This window comes from Lynx canadensis, chromosome C2 (genome assembly GCF_007474595.2).
Source record: "Lynx canadensis isolate LIC74 chromosome C2, mLynCan4.pri.v2, whole genome shotgun sequence".
In the NCBI taxonomy this organism is placed as follows: domain Eukaryota; kingdom Metazoa; phylum Chordata; class Mammalia; order Carnivora; family Felidae; genus Lynx; species Lynx canadensis.
In genome coordinates this window covers 124,218,121-124,243,152 of record NC_044311.2, presented here as the reverse complement: position 1 = coordinate 124,243,152, position 25,032 = coordinate 124,218,121, and the positions used below count along the sequence as shown (strand labels likewise).

The 25,032-nt window shown below is 38.1% G+C and overlaps 1 protein-coding gene and 1 long non-coding RNA gene across 3 annotated transcripts in view; one reads left to right on the top strand and one right to left on the bottom strand.

Annotated features, from left to right (window-relative positions):
- GBE1 (1,4-alpha-glucan branching enzyme 1) overlaps window positions 1–13,364 on the bottom strand; it is a 276,566-nt gene extending 263,202 nt beyond the window's left edge. The window contains exon 1 of the mRNA XM_030329746.2: window positions 13,068–13,364. Within this exon, the coding sequence (XP_030185606.1) occupies window positions 13,068–13,201 (134 nt within the window). The 5' untranslated portion in view covers window positions 13,202–13,364. The remainder of the gene's footprint in view (window positions 1–13,067) is intronic.
- Window positions 13,365–16,404: 3,040 nt separating this feature from the next.
- LOC115523601 overlaps window positions 16,405–25,032 on the top strand; it is a 171,115-nt gene continuing 162,487 nt past the window's right edge. For both annotated transcript variants that reach the window (XR_004344102.1, XR_004344103.1), the window contains exon 1: window positions 16,405–16,584. This is a non-coding gene — a long non-coding RNA (uncharacterized LOC115523601). The remainder of the gene's footprint in view (window positions 16,585–25,032) is intronic.

Below are 25,032 nucleotides of genomic sequence, written 5' to 3'. Positions count from 1 at the left end.
ATGATAAAACTCCTTTTACCAACAGTAAATAGAAAAATCATTGTGACATTTAAAAATTAAATAATCTGGGGGCGCCTGGGTGGCTCAGTCGGTTGGGCGGCTGACTTCTGCTCAGGTCATGATCTCGCGGTCCGTGAATTCGAGCCCCGCATCGGGCTCTGTGCTGACAGCTCAGAGCCTGGAGCCTGTTTCGGATTCTGTGTCTCCCTCTCTCTGACCCTCCCCTGTTCATGCTCTGTCTCTCTCTGTCTCAAAAATAAATAAACGTTAAAAAAAAATTTTAAAAAAAATTAAATAATCTGGTTAACTATATTAGTGTATATGGATCACTTATTTTCAAATAATTAGAAAATATAACTTAAATATTTATAGAATAAAATTTGGCCCATTACTAACACAGTTTTAAATTGAGTTGGGGCCATGTTGTGCCTTGCTAATCAAAATATCCGTGAAACAGCAGCATCAGCACCTCCTGGGAGCTTCTTAGAAATACAGATCTCAGACTCAATACACATAAAATTATGTATACATAAATTGTAATAATTATTATTGTGATGATGATAATTTATTATCAGTAGAGCTGGCAGAAGTCTCTTTCAGATGTTCAGTGCCTCATATTCGTCATAGTGAGTAATCAGTGTAGAATGAACAAATCCTCAAAAGTTCCACTTTACTTTTCTGTTTAAAGATGGGTAAATTTTTAGCTATCTTACTCAAATTTCACAAATTTTGCCAAATAAACGTACTAATAACTTTCATCTCTCAACATCTAAGCAATTTCTGTCTCGAAATTGACATGCTCTGATTTCTATTATACTAATAGCACAATGAATCTGACAAACATCAAAGTAAATATTAAGATTGAAATAAACCAAAGGGTAATTTCAGTTAGATAAAAAGTCACTAATCTTAGGAAATATTAACATTACCTTACTTAAGATTTAACATATTCATTCCTAGAAGTAAGAGCATAACAAAATGGTTTCGAAGATTTGCTTATTTAAGTCAAGAAAATAAAATGAATGAAACTTATTTTTAAAAGCAATATTTTTTATAATATTGAACTGAACAATATGTGGTACTGACAAGCAAGTGGGTTCTAAGTGTAAGACATGAAATAAGAACCTTAAAAAGTCAAATTAAAATTACAAATTCAGTCTATATGTTTAAGATATAAATTAAGAAATGTTATGGCATAAGAGAAAAAATACGAAAATTAAATATTGAAAAAACTGCAACACAAGATGACAAGTGTCATCATTCATATATTTCAGTGAGACCTAACTAAAACACCAATTTATTTTGCTCAGGTGGCTCTTCAATACAAGTCTGTCAGTTCATGATCTTAAAAAAGAACCAAATATCCATAGGCAATAAAATATACATTTCTGGTTGAAATCCAAAATGGCAAAGATACCATGGAGAGTAGTTTGGCAAGTTCTTAGAAAAATGCGCATACACGTGCCATATGACCCAGCATTCACGCTCATAGGCATTTCTCTCAGAAAAGTAAAATCCACATGTAAATATTAATACCTTAACTTCATGAAAATATTTTTAATAGCCAAAACTATTGGAAATAATCCATATGTCCTTCAACAGGTGTACACACTATGGAACATACATACCATACTACAACATACATACAGTGGAATACCATTCAGTGACAAAAAGAAACTATGGATCTGTGCAACTTGGGACAGATCTTAAGGGCATTATGCTGAGTGGAGGAAAAAAAAAAAAGCCAATCTCCAAAGATTACAAAGTATATGGTTTAAGTTTCAAATCATTCTACAAATGAAAAAGTAAATGTTATAGAGATGGAAAACAAACCACTGGTTACCAAAGGTTAGGGATGAGCAGGAAGACAGACAGCAGGAGTATAAAAGAACAGGTAGTTCCATTTTGTCCATGGATGGACTAGATCCATATCTTCATAATGAAAGTGGTTACATTAACATGTACTAGTGATAAAATTGCAAAGAAGTGGATACACACAAATAAGCGCATGTAACAAAAAACTCATGAAATCTGAATGAGGTCTGTAGATTGTATCAATGTTCACTTCCTGGTTTTGTTTGTTTTTAATTTTTATGTTTTATATATTTTTTGAGAACAAGAGAGGCACAGCACTAACGGGTGAGGGGCAGAGAGAGAGGGAGACACAGAATCCAAAACAGGCTCCAGGCTCTGAGCCATCAGTACAAAGCCCAGCACAGGGCTCGAATTCACAGACTGTGAGATCAGGACCTGAGCCGAAGTTGGACGCTTAACCGACTGAGCCACCCAGGTGCCCCAACTTCCTGGTTTTGATACTGTAATATAGTTATGCAAGAATACTAACACAGGGGCAAGCTTGAGAAAGGAGACTTCTTTGAACTACTTTGCAACTTCCTATGAGTCTATAATTATTTTAAAATATTTCTTTTTTAAATTCAGTCTAGTACAATTTGCAGTTATCTAAATTCACTCAATTTTTTTTTTTTCAACGTTTATTTATTTTTGGGACAGAGAGAGACAGAGCATGAACGGGCGAGGGGCAGAGAGAGAGGGAGACACAGAATCGGAAGCAGGCTCCAGGCTCTGAGCCATCAGCCCAGAGCCTGACGCGGGGCTCAAACTCACGGACCGCGAGATCGTGACCTGGCTGAAGTCGGACGCTTAACCGACTGCGCCACCCAGGCACCCCTATTCACTCAATTTTTAAATATCCTCTAACCTTTCTTTCCTTTTTTTTTTTTTTTTTAGGCTCATTGTTTTTTGTTTGTTTTTCATGTCTTCTAACTTCAAAGGTACTTTGGACCTGCCACAACAAAACTTATTTTAACACCCTTGTTTCTATGTATTTCCTGCTTATGTGTTATACTTGTGAGTAGAAATTTACCTAATACCACATGGATAGCATATAGTTTTCAATTACGGGCAACTTAGGGAAGTGAAGCAAAAAGAGTTTCATTACATTCATATCTCTAGCAAGCACAATTTTAAAGAACAACCATAATATTACCAACAGGAAAATGAAAGACTCCATGTGTAAACAACAACAGCGTACAAATAACAAAAGTATCAGGGATTTTTAATGCAGAAATATAAGAGCTGGAAAAAAACATGGAAATGACAAATGAACTCATTTGTGAACTTCCAGAATTCTGAGATAATAACCAGTCCTCTTGAGAGAACACTGTAAAACAATTAAAAAACAATAGTAATTCAGACATTAGTTACTCATGATCTACAAATAATAGTACAGAAAAAGCATAGATACTAGGCCTATAACCTCTTAGGAGAGAAAGTTAATATGACTCTGGACACAGCAATGGTCTTCTATTCTGACAACAAAGAAGAATCACACTCTTCCACAAATCGCTCTTTAGTCCTATTACCAAAGACAAAACCCTAACCTTGCCTATGATGATAAAATCCTATATTTATATGAAAAGTCCATGCTAGGTATGTTGTGAAGAACAACAGTAACAAGCTTTCAAAAGAAAAGCATAGGAAGGTATAAGATTAAAGCCCCATACACATGCAAGCCGTTAGATAATAAAAGACAATTCATGTTTTAAAGATTGAGCATAAATTGACATCTTTAACTTTCTTTCTAACCTCACCAATACTATATTCTCCAAAAGACTTGAAGATATATCAGATCATTTTGTTTGCCATGTTTTAATGTTTATTTACTTATTTTTGAGAGCAAGAGAGTGTGCATGCATGTGCATGAATGGGTGAGGGGCAAAGAGAGAGGGAAAGGGAGAATCCAAAGCAGTCTCCATGCTGCCAGCACAGAGACCCACACAGGACTCGATCTCATGATTCATGAGATCATGACCTGAGCCATATCAAGAGTCAGACACTGGGGCGCCTGGGTGGCGCAGTTGGTTAAGCGTCCGACTTCAGCCAGGTCACGATCTCGCGGTCTGTGAGTTCGAGCCCCGCGTCAGGCTCTGGGCTGATGGCTCGGAGCCTGGAGCCTGTTTCCGATTCTGTGTCTCCCTCTCTCTCTACCCCTCACCCGTTCATGCTCTGTTTCTCTCTGTCCCAAAAATAAATAAAAAAAAAAAACGTTGAAAAAAAAATTAAAAAAAACAAAAAACAAAAAAAAAATAAAAAAATAAAAAAAAAAAAAAAAAAAAAAAAAAAGACAGACACTTAACTGACTGAGACACCCAGGCACTCCAGTCAGATCATTTTTTCATGAGCCCAAGAATATATATATATTATTAGTAATTGATAAACTCATTTCCTCTCAAAATACTCATACTTTTTAAGAGTAAAATATCTGTGAAATTAAAAGGAAAAGATGGTGGTGTTCCCAAGTCTTGAGGCCAGCTGAGGGCACCTAATCAGCTCATCTGGGGCCAGAGTAGTCAAAAGTCTCTACATTCCCCTAAGAAAATAATCCAGAAAAATACAGATCAGGTTTAGAAAAGTGAAAGCCATGACTCAGGGGTTGGTGATATTGAGGATAGCTGTAGACTTTTCTTGGGAGAAATGAAAACACCCGGATTCTCTTCAGAGGGTTTTATACACAGATGTGATATTAGGGAACTACAACACAGTCTCATTGGGTCTTTTCATCTTTAGGCAGAAATAGTGTCCTTTTTGGAGCAAAGGACAGAGCTCTGGGATGTTCTGATAGGTGAGGCCAAAGGACTTTTCTCAGGAAGGTGTATAACTAAAAGCCTTGAGTATCTAGGCTCACTTTCAGTCAAGCAAGATCATGGAACAGTTCTGATCAATAATTTGTAAACTGAAAGATGTAGATAAAGTTTATAGGAAAATTAACGTATGCTTGGTTAAAATGGACAGAGTGAGCGGGCATGAACGTGTGGGCCTAGATGCACCCAGCCATCTTCTAAGCATAAGAATATAAAGACTATGTGCTAAAGATAATAGAGCAGAAAGATAAAGGATGGGTCAATGCTAAGGCCCAAACCATTCATCTTCACTTTCTTTGTGAGAAATACAAATTTCTATTTTAATTACGCAGTCTGTGGGATTTTCTGCTAATTGAAAGTATGCTGAGTTTTCTGTTACATAGACCTAAATGCATAACTGGTTTTATTATGTTTCTGTAACAAAGCATGTACCTGTATCATGCAGTTATTCATAATTAAATATAACCTGTGGCTAGTTGTTTATAATTTATGAAAATGAAAATAAATTAGATTGAGGATATTGAGTAACACATGATTTCACTGGTAAAAGAAATATTTAATTCTGACTTGATAAATATTTGGAAAACTTCAAGGTTACCTATATAAGAAGTGTATCTGTTACCTATACCAAGAAGTGTATACTTTGTTTCTGATTATTATATTTTAGATTTCAGACCTACAGCACATACCCAGAGACTGTGACTCATTGTAATTTCTGTTCCATGGATCTACCAAGACACCCATGAATATTCCATTTCTCTGTTTTACATATCTCATTGTAAAATCAAACATATTGAAAATAACTGAAATCATCAAATAAAGAGAAAGCACAAGGAAAGATACTGAATTTAAATTTTATTCTTATTAATAGATTATGTTAAGGTTCTACTGAAAAATTCTTTCATTTTCAAGCTTTTAAGCTGCTATTATATATATTTTTTTCTCATTTTCAAAGTTATTCTGCGTATCGGTAAACTTGATATGACCATTCTTCCAGCCATCCAGAGTTCAAGAGGAAGAAAATTCCTACAGTTGTTTGATGCCCAAGAATATGAACAGTTAGCAGTCAGATGAAAGAAGAGAAAAGATGGGAAAGGAAGATCAAAAGAAGGGTGATTCTGAGCCTCTGCAGGCTAGCATTTACCTCTCTCTCTAAAGAAAGCTTTATGCTCATTATATCCTGGAATTATCTTGCCTTCAGCTTAAACAGGCAATTGCATTATTTCCTCTCCAAATGAAGGATCAAAGTTTAAACATATTCCTTTCCTTGTATACTAGATTATGATTAAAATTACCACCTCCTCACCTCATTCACATAATGGCTCTACTGGGAAAAAGAAGGAAGTCCCTAAAGTAAAGATGCCATCCAACAAAATGAAGAGTTGTGGAGAATTTCTGGTCGTATTATTTACCTGATAGTTGATTTCAGGATACAGCATGAAAAAAGCTAGCAATAAGATCTTTTGAAAATAATATCCTAGTGAATATTTAAGATGGAAGGCTATTTTGCTTACAATATTATCATCATCAAATAGCTATCATTTATTTACAGAGGATCTTTAATATACTTGTAGTCCTCAAGACACTCCTAGAAGGTAGGTCCCGTCCATATTTTACAGAAAACGAAATTGAGGTTCACAGAGGTTGATTAATTTGCCCTCAGATTCAAAGCTCTTAGGACACATGAGAGTTCAAGTTCAAGCTTCATCTTGCTCTTATACTTTGCAACACATACACAGCAATATTTTTATATACTTTCCCCTTTTACATATTAGGAAACTAAATTTAGAATCTAAATTATTCTAATCATTTAAACATCAGAAAACAATCAGGTTTTACAAGTTAGTCACTATAACTTAAACAGTATCAAATAAGATGCAACATAATTGCATAATAAATTAAGGAATGTAGATTGTATAATAATGTATGCTTACTGTGGAGTTTTACATTTTATTCATGTATTTAGTTCCTGTTACTCTAAACACAAAACAGAAATATGCTGCTTTTGGTTGTTAAACACAAAAGAACCCTGGATTCAAAACAGTGGTAAGCATCTACTGATGGGTAGACATCACAAGAAGAGAGATGTGCTCGTTAGTAAAAAATAAACTTACTTTAGAAGAAACTGGTAGCAGCAATTCTCTCAAATGAAAACACTTTCATGTTTTCTTTTAATATCTATAAATGTATAATTGAAGTTTAATAAATGCTTTCAAATAACAGCAGTATGGTATTCTTATCAGTCTAAAACTATAGTACATTTCACTGGGACTATATTAAAATCTAGCTGACTAACTAGGGCCAGCTTGGTAGGAGCCGAACGGAATCCTCTAAGAAGTTATCACATCAAGAGTCATTTCCCAGGAGGTGTTACAGCAGGCACCAGAGTCTACCCAAATGCTCCACCAAGTCATTTTAAGGCACTTTGAAAATGAAAAGAGGTCAAAGCCTCTTGCCCATCGCTGTAGAAAATTCAGGAGTAACTCTGGAGTTAGTATAGATCTCAGCTGCAAAGGGCAAATAAATCTACTAGTACAGAAGAGTGAGCCAGATACATCTTGTAATCTTCAGATTTATCCCTGCCTTCTAGAATCACTGACATTTGACTTTCTTCAGAGCCAATAACTTGGCCAGGCACTGAGAAAAAAGTGCACCATGCAGCTATGATATAAAACTTCTATGCTGTGAGAATCAATTTGGTGTGGCTGCTGATACACAAATCCAAAGCACTTTCCAACTCTGATTAGCTACCAGTGTAAAAACTAACTTCATTTCTAACAAAATAGAGATGTTCACTGTAATTGTAATGCTTAGTATACTTGGGGTCACAAAAACCTCTCTTCCCATTCTTAGGCACACAATTTCACATCAGGCTTTCTCAAATTGAATATCCCTTCAGTGATTAAACCTTTAGTCTCTGTGTTGGGGCACCTGGGTGATTCAGTCGGTTAAGCATCTGAGTCTTGATTTTGGCTCAGGTCATGATCTCACAATTCATGGGATGGAGCCCCAAGATGACAGCACAGAGCCTGCTTAGGATTCTCTCTCTCCCTCTCTTTCTGCCCACCGCCCCCCCCCCCCGCCCCGATCACACGAGCACACGCTCTCTCCAAATAAATAAATTGAAAAAAAAAACAAAAACAAAAAACTTTACTCTTTGTGGAAGTATCTAATTCATAATGATTTTCTTCATTTTCCCCAGTTACCTTTAGCTCTTTACTTAAACATGTATTTCCCCTTTCCCCCAGATTGTCATACATAATCCCCTGGTAACTGCTGCTGCTTCTCTCTTTATCCTAGCATTCCCAACAATTTTTAGCTTAAGGTAAGTTGACTGAGACTCACTGGTATAAAAAAGGGAAAAATATGGGGTGCCTGGGTGGCTCAGTTGGTTAAGCATCCAACTTTGGCTCACAGTTTGTGAGTTCAAGCCCTGCATCAGGCTCTGGGCTGACAGCTCGGAGCCTAGAGCCTTCTTCAGATTCTGTGTCTCCTTTCTCTGCCCCTCCCCTGATTGCACTCCATCTCTCTCTCTCTCACTTTTTCAAAAATAAACATTAAGAATAAAAAAAAAAAAAGAAAACGAAAAAAATAAATAGACGCAGAACACATTCATTTAAATTCTATACTGTTTCCTGTAAGTCAAGTATGTTTCTACAGATTGAGAACAGTAAACAAACAAACAAAAAACAATACAGGAAAAGTGCCCACCCAAGGGAGTCAACAATCTAGTGGGGGTACAAAAGAGCAGAAAGACAACTATATTACAGTGGATGAGCATCTTTAAGATGAGGGTGTTCAAGATGGTAGACAAGAAATGAGGCTCCTTACCTAGCATGGAAAAAGGTGTAAGGATAGGGTGAAGTCAGGGAAGGTATACCTGTAAGCTGTTTCCAGAGGCACATATAGGAGGATATAAGGCAGAAGCAAAGTATGCATAAAACAGAACAAACAGCATGTACAGCTGGAACCATGTCTAGACCAAAACATTTGGCTTCCAACACAGACTATTCTGGACTACCTCAAACTGATATCCTTTATAAACATGTGTTAAAAGATCTATTTAATGGAATAGAGGGTTATATTAATAAAGAATGTATAAAAGGGTTCACTTATTAATTCATTTCCACTAAACTAAAGGAGTCATTTCTGATAAAGATCAAAAACGTTTCCAGTTCTTAATCTCCTTTGCCAATTATTCAGTGATTTTCCTAGACCCCTAACTTCTTGTGAACACACACAAATGAAAATCTTCAACATTAAAAAGGAGTACATGTATGAAAAAGATAGCATGTTTTCAATTGATTCTAGTGATATTTTAGTACCCCTTGTGGAATGGCCATCAGACATCTCAGCTGCCTCTCTATCCCTAGGCTCCCTCTGGTAACACAGAACAGAATGAGAAGGAAGGTCCAAAGATGAGGCTCAAAAGGTAGACAGAGACCATATGATATAGAATCTTGCACATCATGAGAAGTCTGTGTTATACCTTAAAAGCTATGGGGGATTGAAAAAAAAATTGAAAAAAGGCAAGAACCATAAGGCTATTTTTGTAAACCAGGCTAGAGAGGCTACTACCACCTTGAGTAGGATGACGGCAGTAGGACTGTAGAGTTGGCATATAGTTGAAAAACAGGAGCCATCATTGATTAGACTTGGAGATAAGAAGAAAGAGAAGGTGAGAATTAAGGTTAAGTTTTAAGTCTTAAGCTTGAGAAGTTAGTAGATAAGGATACCACACACAGGGACAGGGTATAAGGGACAAACGTTTGGATTGAAAAACCCTAGGTTTGGCTTTACGCATGTTAAGTTTTACTTCTAGGACATCAAAATGTAGGTATTTATAAATACGACCAAACACTCATATGAGGACTTTAAGACACAGAACAGATGAACTCAAGGGAAGGGAAGCAAAAATAATATAAAAACGGGAGACAAAACACAAAAGACTCAATATAGAGAACAAACAGAGGGCTACTGGAGGGGTTGTGGGAGGGGGGATGGGCTAACTGGGTAAGAGGCATTAAGGAATCTACTCCTGAAATCATTGTTGCACTATATGCTAACTAATTGGGGTGTAAATTAAAAAAATAATAAAATTAAAAATAAATAAATAAATAAATAAATAAATAAATAAATATATATGACCGAGACCAGGAGAGAGACTGGGGGCTGAAGATAGATGTGGGCAGTGTCAGTACATAGATGGAATACATGGATGGAGGAGAATGTTTAAGGAAAGTATATAAAGTAGAAACACATAAAAGGACCTAGGGAAGAGTCCTGAGAATCTCTTGTGTTAAATAATCAGAAAGAGATAGAAGAAAAACCATCAGATGTAATAGAGGAAAAGCAAAAGATTTTCATGTCTTCAAGAAGTGGCCCAAAATGTCCAATGCTAGAGATAAAGAGGAAAGAGGTATCCGCTAAATTAGCAAAAAGTCATTGTTCATGAACTTGTTGTAAAAGGTTCTAGAAAGAAAGATTAATCCCACCTGCAGTACTACTAACCCATGTAAACTTGAGCCAAGCATTTGACCAAATCTTGGGTTCTTCATCTGTAAGACAGGAAAAACAAAATTCTTCCTGCCTCATGGTTTTGTTATCAGGATTAAATTAAAATCTGAAAATACTCTATAAACTTTAAACAGAGGGTATAGATAAGTGTTACTGCAACTGTGTTGATCTTCAAGCTGTTCACAAATGTCACTTTTATGTTTCACACACAAGGCTCAAAAGTCACATTTGACTTACACTGGCCGATCTAATGTATCAGCAGAAGTGACCCACTCATAGACAAAAGCTGTAAGAAAAGGTACATAGTTCAACATGTCCCCTACAGCAAACATTATAGAAGCATGTTTCAAAACGAAGACTTCATCATCCTAAATTCTTGAGTGATTGCCACAAGGAGAGCCTGACTCATGTTAGCATGTAATATTGGCACAATTAAATGCTATTCTTTAAAACACTAAGATTTTGCAATTACACCACTGCAACTAATTGCAGTATAAATGACAGGTGAAAAAAGCAGGAAAGCCAAGAGGAAAATCCCATCTTAGGAGGTAATCAATGAGACATTATAGGGGCTATCACACACACTAATGAACTAATTTTTATTTCATGTAACAGAGTAATTCACTAATCCTCACACTGGATCCAACATTTTTACAGTTACAGAAAAGGTAAACAAGAACAACAAATGTACATAACAGAATTTCTGATGAAGATACTTTGGTTGAGAAAAGATGAGACAGCCCATTAATGAAAAGAAACTGACTCCCCCATCACCATTCCTAAACACTGTTGTTTGTACCCTAAATTTTCTGCACTCCTCAGTAAGTTCTACTTTGCACTTGAATGTTTGACTGGTTGTATATTTGTGTTAGGCCAAAGACAAAATGTGCCAGTGGGTTATTAGAAATAAATAGAGAATAGATAAAGTAACCAGAAGCAAACTTCTTGAGGGAAGGATGTTTTATTCTTCAAATGTTAGCAGTAAAAGTTACTACTGCCAAATGCCAAATGACTATTTGATATGCCTAAATGGAACATGTGTGCTGGAAAATGGCAATTACTCCAAACCAGGACCAGAAGTAGAATCCAGGTCAGAGTGAGTCACAAGGGCCCAGTGGACCAGCCTTTTCACCAAGAATAGTGGTTTGCCCCCACTTTTCTTTATTGTGGCCTTTGTCTCTCTCATTAGTTTTGACAAACCATGAAAGAACATCATAACTGCTTCAGTCCCAATGGAGTTGAAGTCAATTACATGACAAGGGATGTTTGTCTGCTGTGATCTTTTTTTTTTTTTTTTAAAGGAGGTGGGGGAACAAAACAAAACATTCCAACAACTCTCTCCTAGAAAGGTCTTAAGCGCCATTTACAAAGCATACAAATAAATTAAGTATCATCATCAATAAACACATCAAAAAAGTCTGACCACCATCTCTTTGCTCTAAAATTTTTTGACTATTTCTAAATCAAATTCAAGTTTGAACTATGAAGATGATGCACTCAGTGACTTTGAAAGTATAAACTGTAAATACTGAAAGCAATTTCACAAGGCTGCATAAGGTTCCAATCATCTGATCAACTGAGCGACAGCTCAAGGTGACTACTTTGAGGAGGGCTCATTCTTTAGGGTATACAAGCTCTGGAATGAGATGTTGTATTGAACTTGGTATCTCTTATTTTTTGTTCATAGGGACTCCTTAAGAAACAGTTGCTGGATTGAATGCAGGTAGTAGGTGACAATGCCAAGTCATGAACCTAAGTGGGTTTTTTTTTTGTTTTTTGTTTTTTGTTTTTTTTCCAAATTCCAAATCAAACCTGTTTCATTACCCCCAACACTGCTTCTTGGCCATAACTAAATGGCTGTTTTCTATTACTTGAAAATTTGACCATGTGTATTCTGTTGCCATGGTAGTTTTTGCCCTGGAGTCTCTCGGCTAAAAGGGCTGAAACCATAAATCACAATGTGCTTATCTCACAAATGAAACTACTATAACTAGTATGACAACTATTTCAATCTTACAAACTATACCTTCGAAGTTGAGCTGCCTACTAGAATTATTATCCCGGCAACTCAATTGTGCTAAACCAATGTACTGTAGGATGTTAGGAGACAAACTGAAGCTAAAGCCCCTAAACGGGCCTCCAGAAGTTTGGCTCTCCTGGCCTTTGTCCCTCTTCGGGGTGGCAATGCCAAACACGGGCAAATTTTGCTGACAAATGTCGCTGTAAGTTTCCTCTTCAATGTGGGCCCACGGAGGGTAAATAAAGTGGCCAAGGTAACGTTTCATCTTCTCTGAAAGGAAATATTAACAAGGAGCAAGAGCTGCCTGAGAGAATCGTGGATATAAAATCACAATATTTGCAATGAAATAAACGAAATTGTAAACGCACGATTACACACGCCGAGTGTTACGCACACGCTAATTCACAGTACAACTCTGTTGAATGGAAAGGTCACAAAACCTGCAGTGGCTTTGCCTCCCTCAGTATCCGCACCTGAGGAAACCACTGCTGGGAGCCAAATCACGTACTCAATGGCGCACACCCGCTGGTTCGAAAGGAAAGGAGAGGGGATGAGGCAAGTTTATTCCGCGCTTCTAAGTCTAGTCCGGGGACCAGAGTTGTCATCAACCCACCACTCCGCAAGACACAGGACGCAGCGAAGTCACCCCGACGCCCACCATACAAAGTGGCTACCCTCCAAGGTCGGGGGCGGGCCAGCGCAGGGCGGGGCGGGGCTGAGAGGCGGGCCCGGAAGGGGGCGGGACCTGCACGCACCCAGCCGAGGGGCGGTTCGACCCCGGAGCCCGCGCTGGGAAGGCAGCCAGTCCCACTCTGAGGAGAGAGGGGGGGATGGGGAGGGGGAGAGCCCTGAGCGGTATCAGGCGGTACCTGCGCTGGAAGTCCAGGGCGAAGGGCTTCAGGTACGGGTCGAGCTCCAGAAGTCGGGCTAGTTCCGGCACATCCGCCAGGGCTGCAGCCAGCGCCGCCTCGGAGCACTCGCCCCGAGCCACCGGAGCCGCCATCTTCTGCTGCAGCCCGAGTAGCCGAGCCCGAGTGGGTCGATTGGAACCTGAGCGGGAACTGGAGCTCTAGTTGGGAGGAAGGCGGCGAAGGCGGAGTCGGAGGAAGCTGAGGCGAGCTTCGGAGTCCCGGGGCCCTTTATAGCCGGAGAGAACGGCCGCCTGCCTCCCCTCCCTCCCCCCCCCCCCCCCCCGCGGGGCGGAGCGGGACCCGTGGTGATTCCCGGACTCTCGTCCGGAGCCGGGGGCGGGGGGGGGGGGGGGCGGCGGCGAGGTAGGCTAGCACCTGAAGGTCGCAGACCTGCCCTTTCCTCCCCAGCCTTTTTCCCCCCCGCGGGACTGAGGCCATCCTGGCAGGCGGGTCCCGAGCCGAGGTAGCTCTGCCTTGCCCTCCCTAGCCTCACCCGTATTTGGCCCCAGAGTTAGCCCTCAGCTTTTCTTCCTTGAAGCAACTCCCACTGGCGGCATCCTTTTCAAATATGATGCGTGCTTTTCTTGAAGGCGACCTTCTCAAAGTTCTGAGAATTTATTGTTAGGGCGGTATTGCAGACAGATTAAAAAAAAAAAAAATCACAGTAAGGGAAGGGAACAGTCAGTATGGACATAGTAATACCTGGGAGGATGTTCACACCACTGCCTAACCAGAACGCCTGTAGATTTTTCCAGTCTCATGAATTAACCAAAAAAGTCCCGATCCTGGAATCATCCCACGAATACTGTGATGTGCTGGGACTATTCTCTGGGTTGCCAATAGCTGAGAATTGAAACCATGTCAAGAACTTTGCCCATTTCCCATACCTCAAAAACAAACAGAAAAGAAAGGAGAAAGGAAAAAAAAAAAAAAAGACCTTTTGTCTGTGTTCATAATTGCAACAAACGTTTCTCAACGATTGAACTATCCTTGATGAGACAAATAGTACTATAGAGAAAAACGTTAAATTGGACTTCAGCTGTACCCCTTATTGGTGAAGTGCTTGTGCAAGAAATCTCTTTTCCTCTTGGCTTAAGAATGGGGGACCCTACGTAAACTTCCCCAGTGGGAACTTCTGTTTCTCCATACCCGTTAACTGGCTTGTCAACGATTCTGTTTTGAGAACACAATTTTATGTACATCCAGAGAATTGGACCCACCAACCCAGGAGTTTTCAAACTGCTTTGAACCTAGGAACTGGAAAGACTGGAGGATCTCTTTCCCAGTTAAGATTTGGGTGTGGAGAATCCTAGGGACTATGGAGAAGGAAGAGTGTGGATCATCACTGGCCTTGAATTTTAAAACATTCAAAACATTTTTTGCGCAGGCATTAATAACAGACTTGATGAGAGATATCTAGCAACCAAGGACCTCAGAGTGAAAGAGTGAGGAATCTGACAACCTTCAGAAAGGCATGTCTTAATTTTCCATGAAGATGGCAACATGCAAATGTTAGTAAAATAGAAAACGCTGTAAAACGACACTATAAACTCAGAAGCAGGACACCCAATAGATGCACAAATCTGTATCTCCAATCCTAACCTTTTCTCAGAAATCCAGGTTCATATCACTATCTGCCTACTGAAATTTCCATTTAGCTGGTCAGAAGACCTAAGCCAACTATCTCCAAAATATACCCTAACGCAGTCTTCTCATCCTTTGTTTGGTCACTCTTAACCGGAGCAGCCTCTCCTTTGGACTAACACATCTAACCCATTTCTTCCATCTAACCCACATCTCCCATTTTTGTCCCTTCTAATCCATTCACTAGTGTTTGTCAAGCTTTAAATGTGCATATGAATCGCCTGGGGATGTTGTTAACAGCACTTAGTCTCATTCAGTTCTGGGTGGTGCCTCAGATTCTGCAATTGTTTCAAGCTCAGAGGTGATGCTGCTGTTCCCGACTGGGGGTGAGGTTTGAGTTGTAAGGCTCTACACAGGAATAAATCAAACAACTTAAATGACATGCTGATTCACTCCGTTAAACATAAACTTCTTACCATTCCCTAACTAGGCTTCTTAATCTGGTCCCTATCTTTCCACCACTTTTCTCATCACCTTTTCTCATCTTTTCTGGCTTTACTATTCTGTAGAAATAGACTTTCCTGGGACTCACTCAGCACTTTGTAGCCTCTGAGACTTTTTATTTGTCCTTCTCTCTGTTGGGAATTCTCTTCATGACTCAGCCAAACATAACTGATTTCTTCCCAGCATTCCTTGAGATCTCAGCATAAATGTCCACTCATCTTAAGCCTCTGCTTCCACTAAAACTTCAGTGTCTGTTACAGCATGTTCTCTCCTACACAACAATTAACAAAACTTAGGTGTTTCTTTTTCTCTTTTATGTATTGGTCTCCCCCTTTAGAATATAAACTCCAAGAGAGCAGATACCTATTCTCTCTTACTCACTATTGAACAAGTATTTAATGAAGTCCCATGTGTCAACCCGTTCAGTTTCCTCGGTGCTGGGATTAAATTGTAAACAAGACGAGTTCCAGTTGTCATACAGCTCACACGAGGTGGAGTGTTGTGTGCTTGTCAATTAACATATAAGAAATACTTCTCAAAGCACAAAATGCCCAATAATAAATGCACTGTAGAGAATTAAAGTTAAGCAATAATGTCTGCTTTAGTTCTCGTGGTTAAGGAGGGCCATTCAGAACTGACATTGAAGCTGAAGTGTGTAATGACGGGGAAGAAGCCATGAGACAAAGAACATTGCCAGTAAAGAGTTTGTGCAATGGGGAATGACTTTAGTCACAGAAAGAGACAATTCTAGTGTACCTGTTACATAGTGAGAAGAATACCAAGAAGTAAGGTGTGAGAGCTAGACAGCTGTTTGATCATATAGGGCCTCTAATTTAAGTATGATAGGATGCTGTTGAAGGGTTTTGAGCAGAAAACTGATTTAATTTGATTTACATTAAAAAAATATTTTCTCTATGGAAAATGGATTATAGGGATAACAAGAATGGAAGCAGAGAGACTATTAGGATGCCACTGCAGTGCCTAATTAGATATATATTCCTTTAAATTTATCCATTAAAATGTTCTAAAACTGGATGAGGCAAAGGTTACGTAATTCTAGAAGTTTACCCAAAAATCATTAAAGTATACACTTAAAACAGGTGAATTTTATGGTGTAAACTGCACTCCATAAAGCTAGTTTAAAACTTTCTTTTACATAAGACTGTAAGAATCTCCTTACAGTGTATATAATAGCTAGCAAGTTTTGGTATCCCAGTCTCCAAACTAATATGCACTTATTTCTGGATTAAATTCTGCAGAGGCAGTAGCCAGCTAAACTGCCCCTCTCCCACCTTGTGAAGCCTTTCAGAGGACCCTGGAGGAACAGATTGTCATTTTGTCTTCAGACTCGTTCACCATCTAACCTCTCTATTTAGACTGCCAAATGGTGAGTGTTCAATGTGATGCTGGTTGTCACTGCCTGAAAATCAGAGTTAAACAAACAACTTTTTTTCAAGGGCAGTACGTAATAGTTTTTAGATGATAATGATTTTCAATTACTTTTGTGGTTTTGTCCTTATAAGTTGGGTGAGAATCAGTGACCTAAAAGTGAAAGGCTCTAACTTTTGTGACACATCCCCTAAGTATCTGGTCCCCTCCAATAGAACTTAAACAGGGGCACCTGGGTGGCTCAATCAGTTGAATGTCTGACTTTCAGCTCAGGTCATGATCCCATGCTTCATGAGTTTGAACCCTGGGTCAAAGCCCTTGGTTGGGCTCTATGCTGTCATCACAGAGCCTGGAGCCTGCTTCAGATTCTGTGTCTCCCTCTCTCTCTCTACCCCTCCCCTGCCCGTGCTCTGTCTCTCTGTCTCTTAAAAGTAATGTATACAGGGGCGCCTGGGTGGCGCAGTCGGTTAAGCGTCCGACTTCAGCCAGGTCACGATCTCGCGGTCCGTGAGTTCGAGCCCCGCGTCGGGCTCTGGGCTGATGGCTCGGAGCCTGGAGCCTGTTTCCGATGCTGTGTCTCCCTCTCTCTCTGCCCCTCCCCTGTTCATGCTCTGTCTCTCTCTGTCCCAAAAATAAATAAACGTTGAAAAAAAAAAAAAAAAAGAGTCCTTTCCTTTTAAAAAAAAAAAAAAAAGTAATGTATACATAGATATATGCATATATACATACATAATATATATGTATATATTAAAAAAAAAGAACCTAAACAATTTTCCTTGGTCTCAGACTTACCCAAGCAAAATGGCAGTTTTTATTTCACTCAAGTTACAGGCTTCCTTTAGGCCTTTATATTATATCTCTAGTGATTATTTTATATATTTGGAATTTTCAGTACTTCTCAATTGTTCCTTATTTGAAAATTTTGCAAACTTTTTAGGCATAAAATCTTGTAAGAAAGGATCAGATACCTGAGTTCATCATACTGGACTTACTCTGAAAGAAGACTATAGTGGTTCTTTACAATAATAGCTAATAATAATAACACACTGCTTTCCACAGTCTAGACACTTTTAACCATTATGTGGTGGTGGTGGTGGTGTGTGTAAAACCCTTAGTTAACCCTATGATGAAGGTACTTAAAGATGAAGAAAATTGTTTAAGGTAATGCAGCTAGTAAGACTCAGGATTTGAATCCAAATACAGCTTTTACAGTCTGTGGTCAAACAGGATCTGAATCCAGATATACCTTTTGCAGTCTATAATTTTAAGAATTATTTTATCCTGCCTCTCAGAAAGATGAATATGAAGACAAATATGTAGAAGAGTTTTTTTTTTTAAAGACTTTAAGACCAAAATTAGACAAAATTTAAAACACTGTGCATCTTGCCACTTTACCTGAATGAAACCCAGGTCCCTGGAAAACCTAACTAGTCCACAATAAAACAAAGAGCTAGGAAATAGGCAAAAAATAAAAAGTCTTTTTACATATAAAATTTAAATCACAAAAGCCCATGGATTACACCCTCATGCAGCTATCATTACTTATTATGGTGCCTTGAATCGTGGCTCCCCAAAATATATGTCCAGGTCCTAATCCCCAGAACCTGTGAAAGTTAACTTATTTGGGAAAAGGGTCTCTGCAGACATAATTAAGCTAAGGATCTTGAGATGAGGAGATCATCCTGGATTATCTACATTATCTGGTTCTTAAATCCAATGACAGTGTCCTTGGAAGAGATCTGCAGAGCAGACACAAGCAGAAGAGGTAAGTGGCCATGAGGGCAGAGATTGGAGTGACACAGACACAAGTCAAAGGTCAGTAGGCTCCAGAAGCTGAAAGAGGCAAAAAATAGATTCTCCCCTAGAGCCTCCAGAGGAAATGTGGCCTTGCTGACAACTTGATTTCAGACTACCCATCTCCAAAACTATGAGAGAATATATTTTTGTTATTTAAATCACATGAGAGAAGAACTGCTTTAGGACATTAATTGGCTTATTTATATACCACCTATTCAACAAAGGAATTCAAAGTGGCTAATAAAAATACTTGCAATAAGTAAAACAATACTTGGAAAAAGCAAAAACAAAAAGAATAGAGAAAAATCTATGACATTTGAGTTCAGACCTTAGTTCCTAAGTGCCTAGCAGCAAAACCAAAACGGGAAAGATATCAAGTGTTTATAATTCTATAACCTTTGGAGCACCTGGGTGGCTCAGTCAGTTAGTGTGATGGACACTAACACTGAGTCGCACTTTTCAAAAGGAAGCCTCTGATCAGAGACCAATATGTTCCATACATCAGTGCTGGTAAACAAATGTCTGTGACCTATCCACAAACAAAAAATACAGAAATTGGGAAAACATGTTTAGAAAGTTCAATATCAGTTTGAAAAATATAATCATAAGAAATTGGGCTTTATATTTGGTATTTAATTTTTTTTTTATTTCTTTAGAAAAATATTCTAGTTGTATTGTATGAAGCTTTCAATCCATGACTGATTACAGGGGAAAAAAAAGAAAAAAACTTTCCTTTGATTAGCCTTGTGCTATATACAACCAGAACCATTCTCAGAAAATCCTTTATCTGTGCAATGCCCCAATGGGTACATACTAGACACTCCCAAATTCTCAGTAAACAAAACAAAACAAAAACAGAATAGGAATTGGAACTGACTTGGAACATTTTAATGAAATTATACTTATTTTACATATTCAAAGTCAAAGCTAAATTATTCAAGTAGAGCCAATCTATTGAAACTGCATTGTAAAATAACCATGCCGAATTATTTAGAGACAAAAGACAAACTGTGAAGTATGAGAAAATTGACTAAAATAGGACCCTGTTATTATTTTTTTTTAGGTAGAAATGTCTTCAAAGTTGCATAGGTTGAGCCAACTGACAATAAAGAAATAGGCAATGGATGACTCAAAAAACTATAAAAATGTCCATTTACTATACAAAATAATCTGGGTGCTTTACTACAAACCCAACCATGCTGTATTCTTCAGGACATGAAATTCTAACATTCATATGTTAATTTTTCACACTTTGGACTTTGAATACAGCCAAATTCTGGTCTCAGCTCTATCATTTATGAGCCATATGACCTTGGGCAAGTCACTTTTAGAAACTGTTTCATTTTCTATAATATAGATATAATAAAACTTGTCATTGGGAAGATATGACATTAAAAAGATATCAAGACCATGACAAGAAGGATAGCAGACCAGGGTAACTCAGTTAATTCAGACGGGAGGAGGCAGAGTTGTGCTATTGTGGCTGTGTCTAATGAAAGTCAGGGCAGGTAATCTTACCCAACTCTGCCTTTACTCCAGTAGGATTTAGTGCAATGCTGTAATTGCCCCCACTTAAAAGACAAAGAGCTCTGATGATAATTTTGAGGTGAGTGAGTTATAATTATAATGGATTGTAATGCTTTAGAATACTGCTTCTGTTAAAATTGATGACAATCATCTTAAAAATGAACTTTTGCAATATTACATTTCTAAATCCCATATTGCCTATACTGTGTTTTTACTCAAGAGAATTACCTTTAAAACTACACTATTGGAGAAAAAAGGAAGCTAACCTAAATAAAATTCAGAAAATACTGTTTTGCCTAGATTCTTGAAGGCTAAAAACAAAAAGAATTGTACATAAACACTATATTCTAGTTGATAAATTTATTTTTCACAGCAGTATGGACTAAGTATTCTAAAGCTACTCTGCATGTATACTGCAATTGGTTGAGCAAATAAGTAAATAAATTATAGATAATGGGAGCCGGATCTCATTCTGTCAGAGATAGAAGCTACAAATAAGCAATGGGGGAAGGGGAGAATAAACCCTGTGGTTCTGAAGTTAAAGTCAGAGATAGTGAAATGAACTCACCTACCCCCTCAAACACACACACACACACACACACACACACACACACACAGATATTTTTAACATGTATACACATGGATTTGTATTACACATATATTTCTTAGCTCTGTCTGCTGAGAGGACATGAAAGCAATAACATCACAGTAACAACAAGCATACCCAGCACCGAGATCTTAGATTCTGAAAACCATTCTCCAACAAAAAGAACCAGGGGTCCTTGGATAAATGGCTGATTCTAGGGCTGGATAGAAAAATCCAAGATAAACCTAGAGAATTTAATAGGACCAGAAGGAGAGTGTTAAAAAGGAGAAGAAAAAGAAGAAAGATGAGGTGGTGGAGGAAGAGGAGGAGGAGTCTATGGGATCATGTCAAAAGGGCCCAAGGAGCAGGGTGCCTGGATGGCTCAGTCAATTAAGCATCCAATTCTTGATTTTGGCTTGGGTCAAGATCTCACAGTCATGATCTCATGGTTCACGAAATTGAATCCTGCATCAAGCTCTGCACTGAGCATGGAGCCGCTTAAGATTCTTTCCCTCCCTCTCCCTCTGCCCCACTCCTGCTTGTGCTCTCTCTTTCTCTTTCTCTCTCTCTCTCAAAAAAATATAAATTTAAAAAATAATTTTAAACAATGAAAGGACACAGAAACCAATTTGAGAAAGTTTCTCAAATAGTCAAAGCAGGATCCATTGAGCAGCAAAATAAATATTTAGTATTGGACTGTTAGTAGCATAAGCATACCTCATTTTATTGTACTTCACTTTGTTACACTTCACAGATACTGCATTCTTTGCAGATTGAAAGTCTGTGGCAATCCTGCATCAAGCTAGTTTATTGGCAACATTTTTCTAACAGCATTTGCTCACTTTGTGGCTCTGTGTCACATTTTGGTAATTCTCACAATATTTCAAACTTTTTTTATGATTAATATATTTTTTATGGTGATCTTTGATCAATGGTCTTTGATGTTACTATTATAATTGTTTTGGGGTGCCATGAACCACACCCATATAAAATGGTGAACTTAACAGATAAATGTGTGTATTCTGTTTTCTCCATTGACTGGCCATTCCTTATCTGTCTGTCTCTCTTCAGGCCTCTTTATTTCTTGAGACACAACAATATTGAAATTAGGCCAATTAATAGTTCTACAAATGGCCTCTAAGTGTTCAATTGAAAGGAAGAGTCACATGTCTCTCACTTTAAATCAAAAGCTTGAAATGGTAGGGTGCCTGGGTGGCGCAGTCAGTTAAGCGTCCGACTTCAGCCAGGTCACGATCTCGCGGTCCGGGAGTTCAAGCCCCGCGTCAGGCTTTGGGCTGATGGCTCAGAGCCTGGAGCCTATTTCCGATTCTGTGTCTCCCTCTCTCTCTGCCCCTCCCCCGTTCATGCTCTGTCTCTCTCTGTCCCAAAAATAAAAATAAACGTTGAAAAAAAAATTTAAAAAAAAAGCTTGAAATGGCTAAGCATAGTAGGGAAGGCGTGTCAAAAGCTGAGCTAAGCCAAAAGTTAGGTATCCTGTGCCAAATAGCCAATTTGTGAATGCAAAGAAAAGGTTCTTGGAGGAAATGTAAAGTGATACCCCAGTGAACACACAAATGATAAGAAAGTGAAACAAATAGCCTATTGCTTATATGGTGACTGTTTTAGTGGTCTGGATAGATCAAACCAGTCACAGTGTTCCCATAAGCCAAATCCTAATCTAGAGCAAGGTCCTAACTTTCTTTAACATTATAAGAGCTGAGAGAGGTAAGAAAGCTGCAGAAGGAAAGTTTGAAGCTACCAGAGGCAGGTTCCTGAAGTTTAAGAAAAGGACCTGTTTCCTTAACATCAAAGTACAAGGTGAAGCAGCAAGTGCTAACATAGAAACTGCAGCAAATCATCCAGAAGATCCAGGTACAATAATTAATGAAGGTGGCTACAGTAAACAATAGATTTTCAATGTATTGAAAAAGATGCTTCTGGTGGAAAAAGATGCCATCTAGGTCTTTCATAGCTAGAGAGAAGTCAATGCCTGGCTTCATATCTTCAAAGGAGAGGCTGACTTCCTTGTTAGGGAGCTAAATGCAGCTGGTGACTTGAAGTTGAAGCCAATGCTCATTTATCATTCTGAAAATCATAGGGTTCTTAAGAATTATGCTAAGTCTGTTGTGATTATGATGTATAAAAGGAAAAACAAAGCTTGGATGACAGCACATCTCTTTATGACATGATTTACTAAATATTTTAAGCCTACTATTGAGACCTATTGCTCAGAAAAAAAAAAAAGAAAAAAGAAAAAAAAAGAAAACTATTCCTCTCAAAATATTACTCCTTATCAACAATGCATCTGGTCATCTAAGAGTTCTGATGGAGATGTACAAGGAGATTAATGTTGATTTCATGCCTGCCAATATAAGATCTATTCATGCTTCCAAACCATGGATCAAGGAGTAATTTTGACTTTCAAATCTTACTATTTAAGAGGTGCATTTTTATAAGGCTATCACTGACATAGATAATGATTCTTCTGATGGATCTGGGAAAAATCAATTGGAAACTTTAGGGAAAGGATTCACCATTCTAAATGCCATTAAGAGCATTTGTGACTCAATGGAAAAGGTCAAAATGTCAGCATTAAAAGAAATTGATGCCAATCTTCATGGATGACTTTGAAGGCTCAATTCTTCAGTGAAAAGAGGTAATCACAGATGTGGCGGAAATGACAAGAGAATTAGAATTAGAAGTGGAGCCTGAAAATGTGATTGAGTTGCTGCAATCTTACGATAAAACTTGAACAGATGAGGAATTACTTCTCATAAATGAACAAAGAAAGTGGTTTCTTCAAATGTAATCTACTCCTGGTGAGATAATTTGAAGATTATTGAAATGACAACAAGATTTAGAATATTAAATAATCTTAGTTGATATAGCAATAACAGGGTTTGAGGGTTGACTCCAATTTTACAATAAATTCTATTGTGGGGAAAATGCTATCAAACAACATCAATGCCACAAAGAAATTGTTCATGAAAAGAAGAGTCAATGCTGCAAAATTTGTCTTATTTTAGGAAGCTGCCACAGCCACCCCAACCTTAAGTAACCACCACCCTGATCAGTCAGTAACCATCAATATCAAAGCAAGACCCACCAACAGTAAAAAGACTACAACTTACTGAAAATTCACATGATGGTTAACATTTTTTAGCAATAAAGTATTTTTGAATTGTCACAGACTTTTTTTTAGCTATAATTCTATTGCACACCTAATAGACTACAGCATAGTGTAAACATAACTTTCGTATGCATTGGGAAACCAAAAAATTCAGTGGACTCACTTTATTGTGATACTGCTTTATTGCAGGAACTAAACCTGCAATATCTCTGAGCTATGCCTGTAATAGTATTTATAACTCAAAGACCAAAGTAAATATTCACAAGTACATCCTAATATACATAATTTATTGACAAAATAATGAGGGAGAAAGGAAAGTGCTTCCTTCAGAAAAATTCTAAATAATTTATTCTCCCTCCAAGAGGTGGAGCTTAATTTTCTTCCACTGGAATGTGTGCTAGACTTTGTTACTTGCTTCAAAATAATAGGCTATGAAAAGAGAAAAACAGGAACTTTACAGTGCAGAAACCTGTCAGATTCCACCTTAAGTGAAAAAAAATTGACACCACTGGTGATAAGACATGTTATGATATAACCCTTGATAGGGTTTGATAAGAAGCACATTTCACTTCTGATATTCTTCCAAAAAATTTTTAGAACTTCTGATAAGTAAATATCAGATAAAACTGAATCAACGATGGTCTACAAAGCACCTGATGAATATTCTTAAAAATTATGAAGGAAGTAGGGCACCTGGGTGGCTCAGTTGGTTAAATGCCAGACTTCAGCTCAGGTCATGATCTCACAGTTTGTGAGTTCAAGCCTCATGTTGGTCTCTGTGCCGACAGCTAGGAACCTGGAGCCTGGTTCAGATTCTGTGTCTCCCTCTCTGTCTCTGCCCCTCCCCTTCTTGCTCTCTGTCTGTCTCTCTCTCTCAAAAATAAATAAACATTTAAAAAAATATGAAGGATGTGAAGAGGAAGGAAAGACTGTGATACTGTCACCAGCTAAAGAAGGCTAAGGATACATGATGACTGAAAGTTAAGTGGTATCCTAGCTCTCTTGATTCAAACTATACTACAAAGCTATATTAATAAAAACAGTATTGTACTTGCTCAAAAACAGATACGTAGATCAATGGAACAGAATAAAGAGCCCAGAAATAAACCCATGCTATATGATCAACCAATCTATGAAAAAGGAGACAAGAACATACAAAGGGTAAAATACAGTCTCTTCAATAAAGTATATTGGGAAAATTAGACAGCTACATGCCAAAGATTGAAACTAGACCACTTTCTTACACCATGTACAAAAATAAACTCATAATGGATTAGTGAAAGACCTTAATGTAAGACCTGAAACTATAAAACTCCTAGGATGAAACATAGGCAATAGATTCTTTGGCATTTGTCCTGTCAATATTGTTTTGGATATGCCTCCTCAGGCAAGAGGAAAAAAAAAAA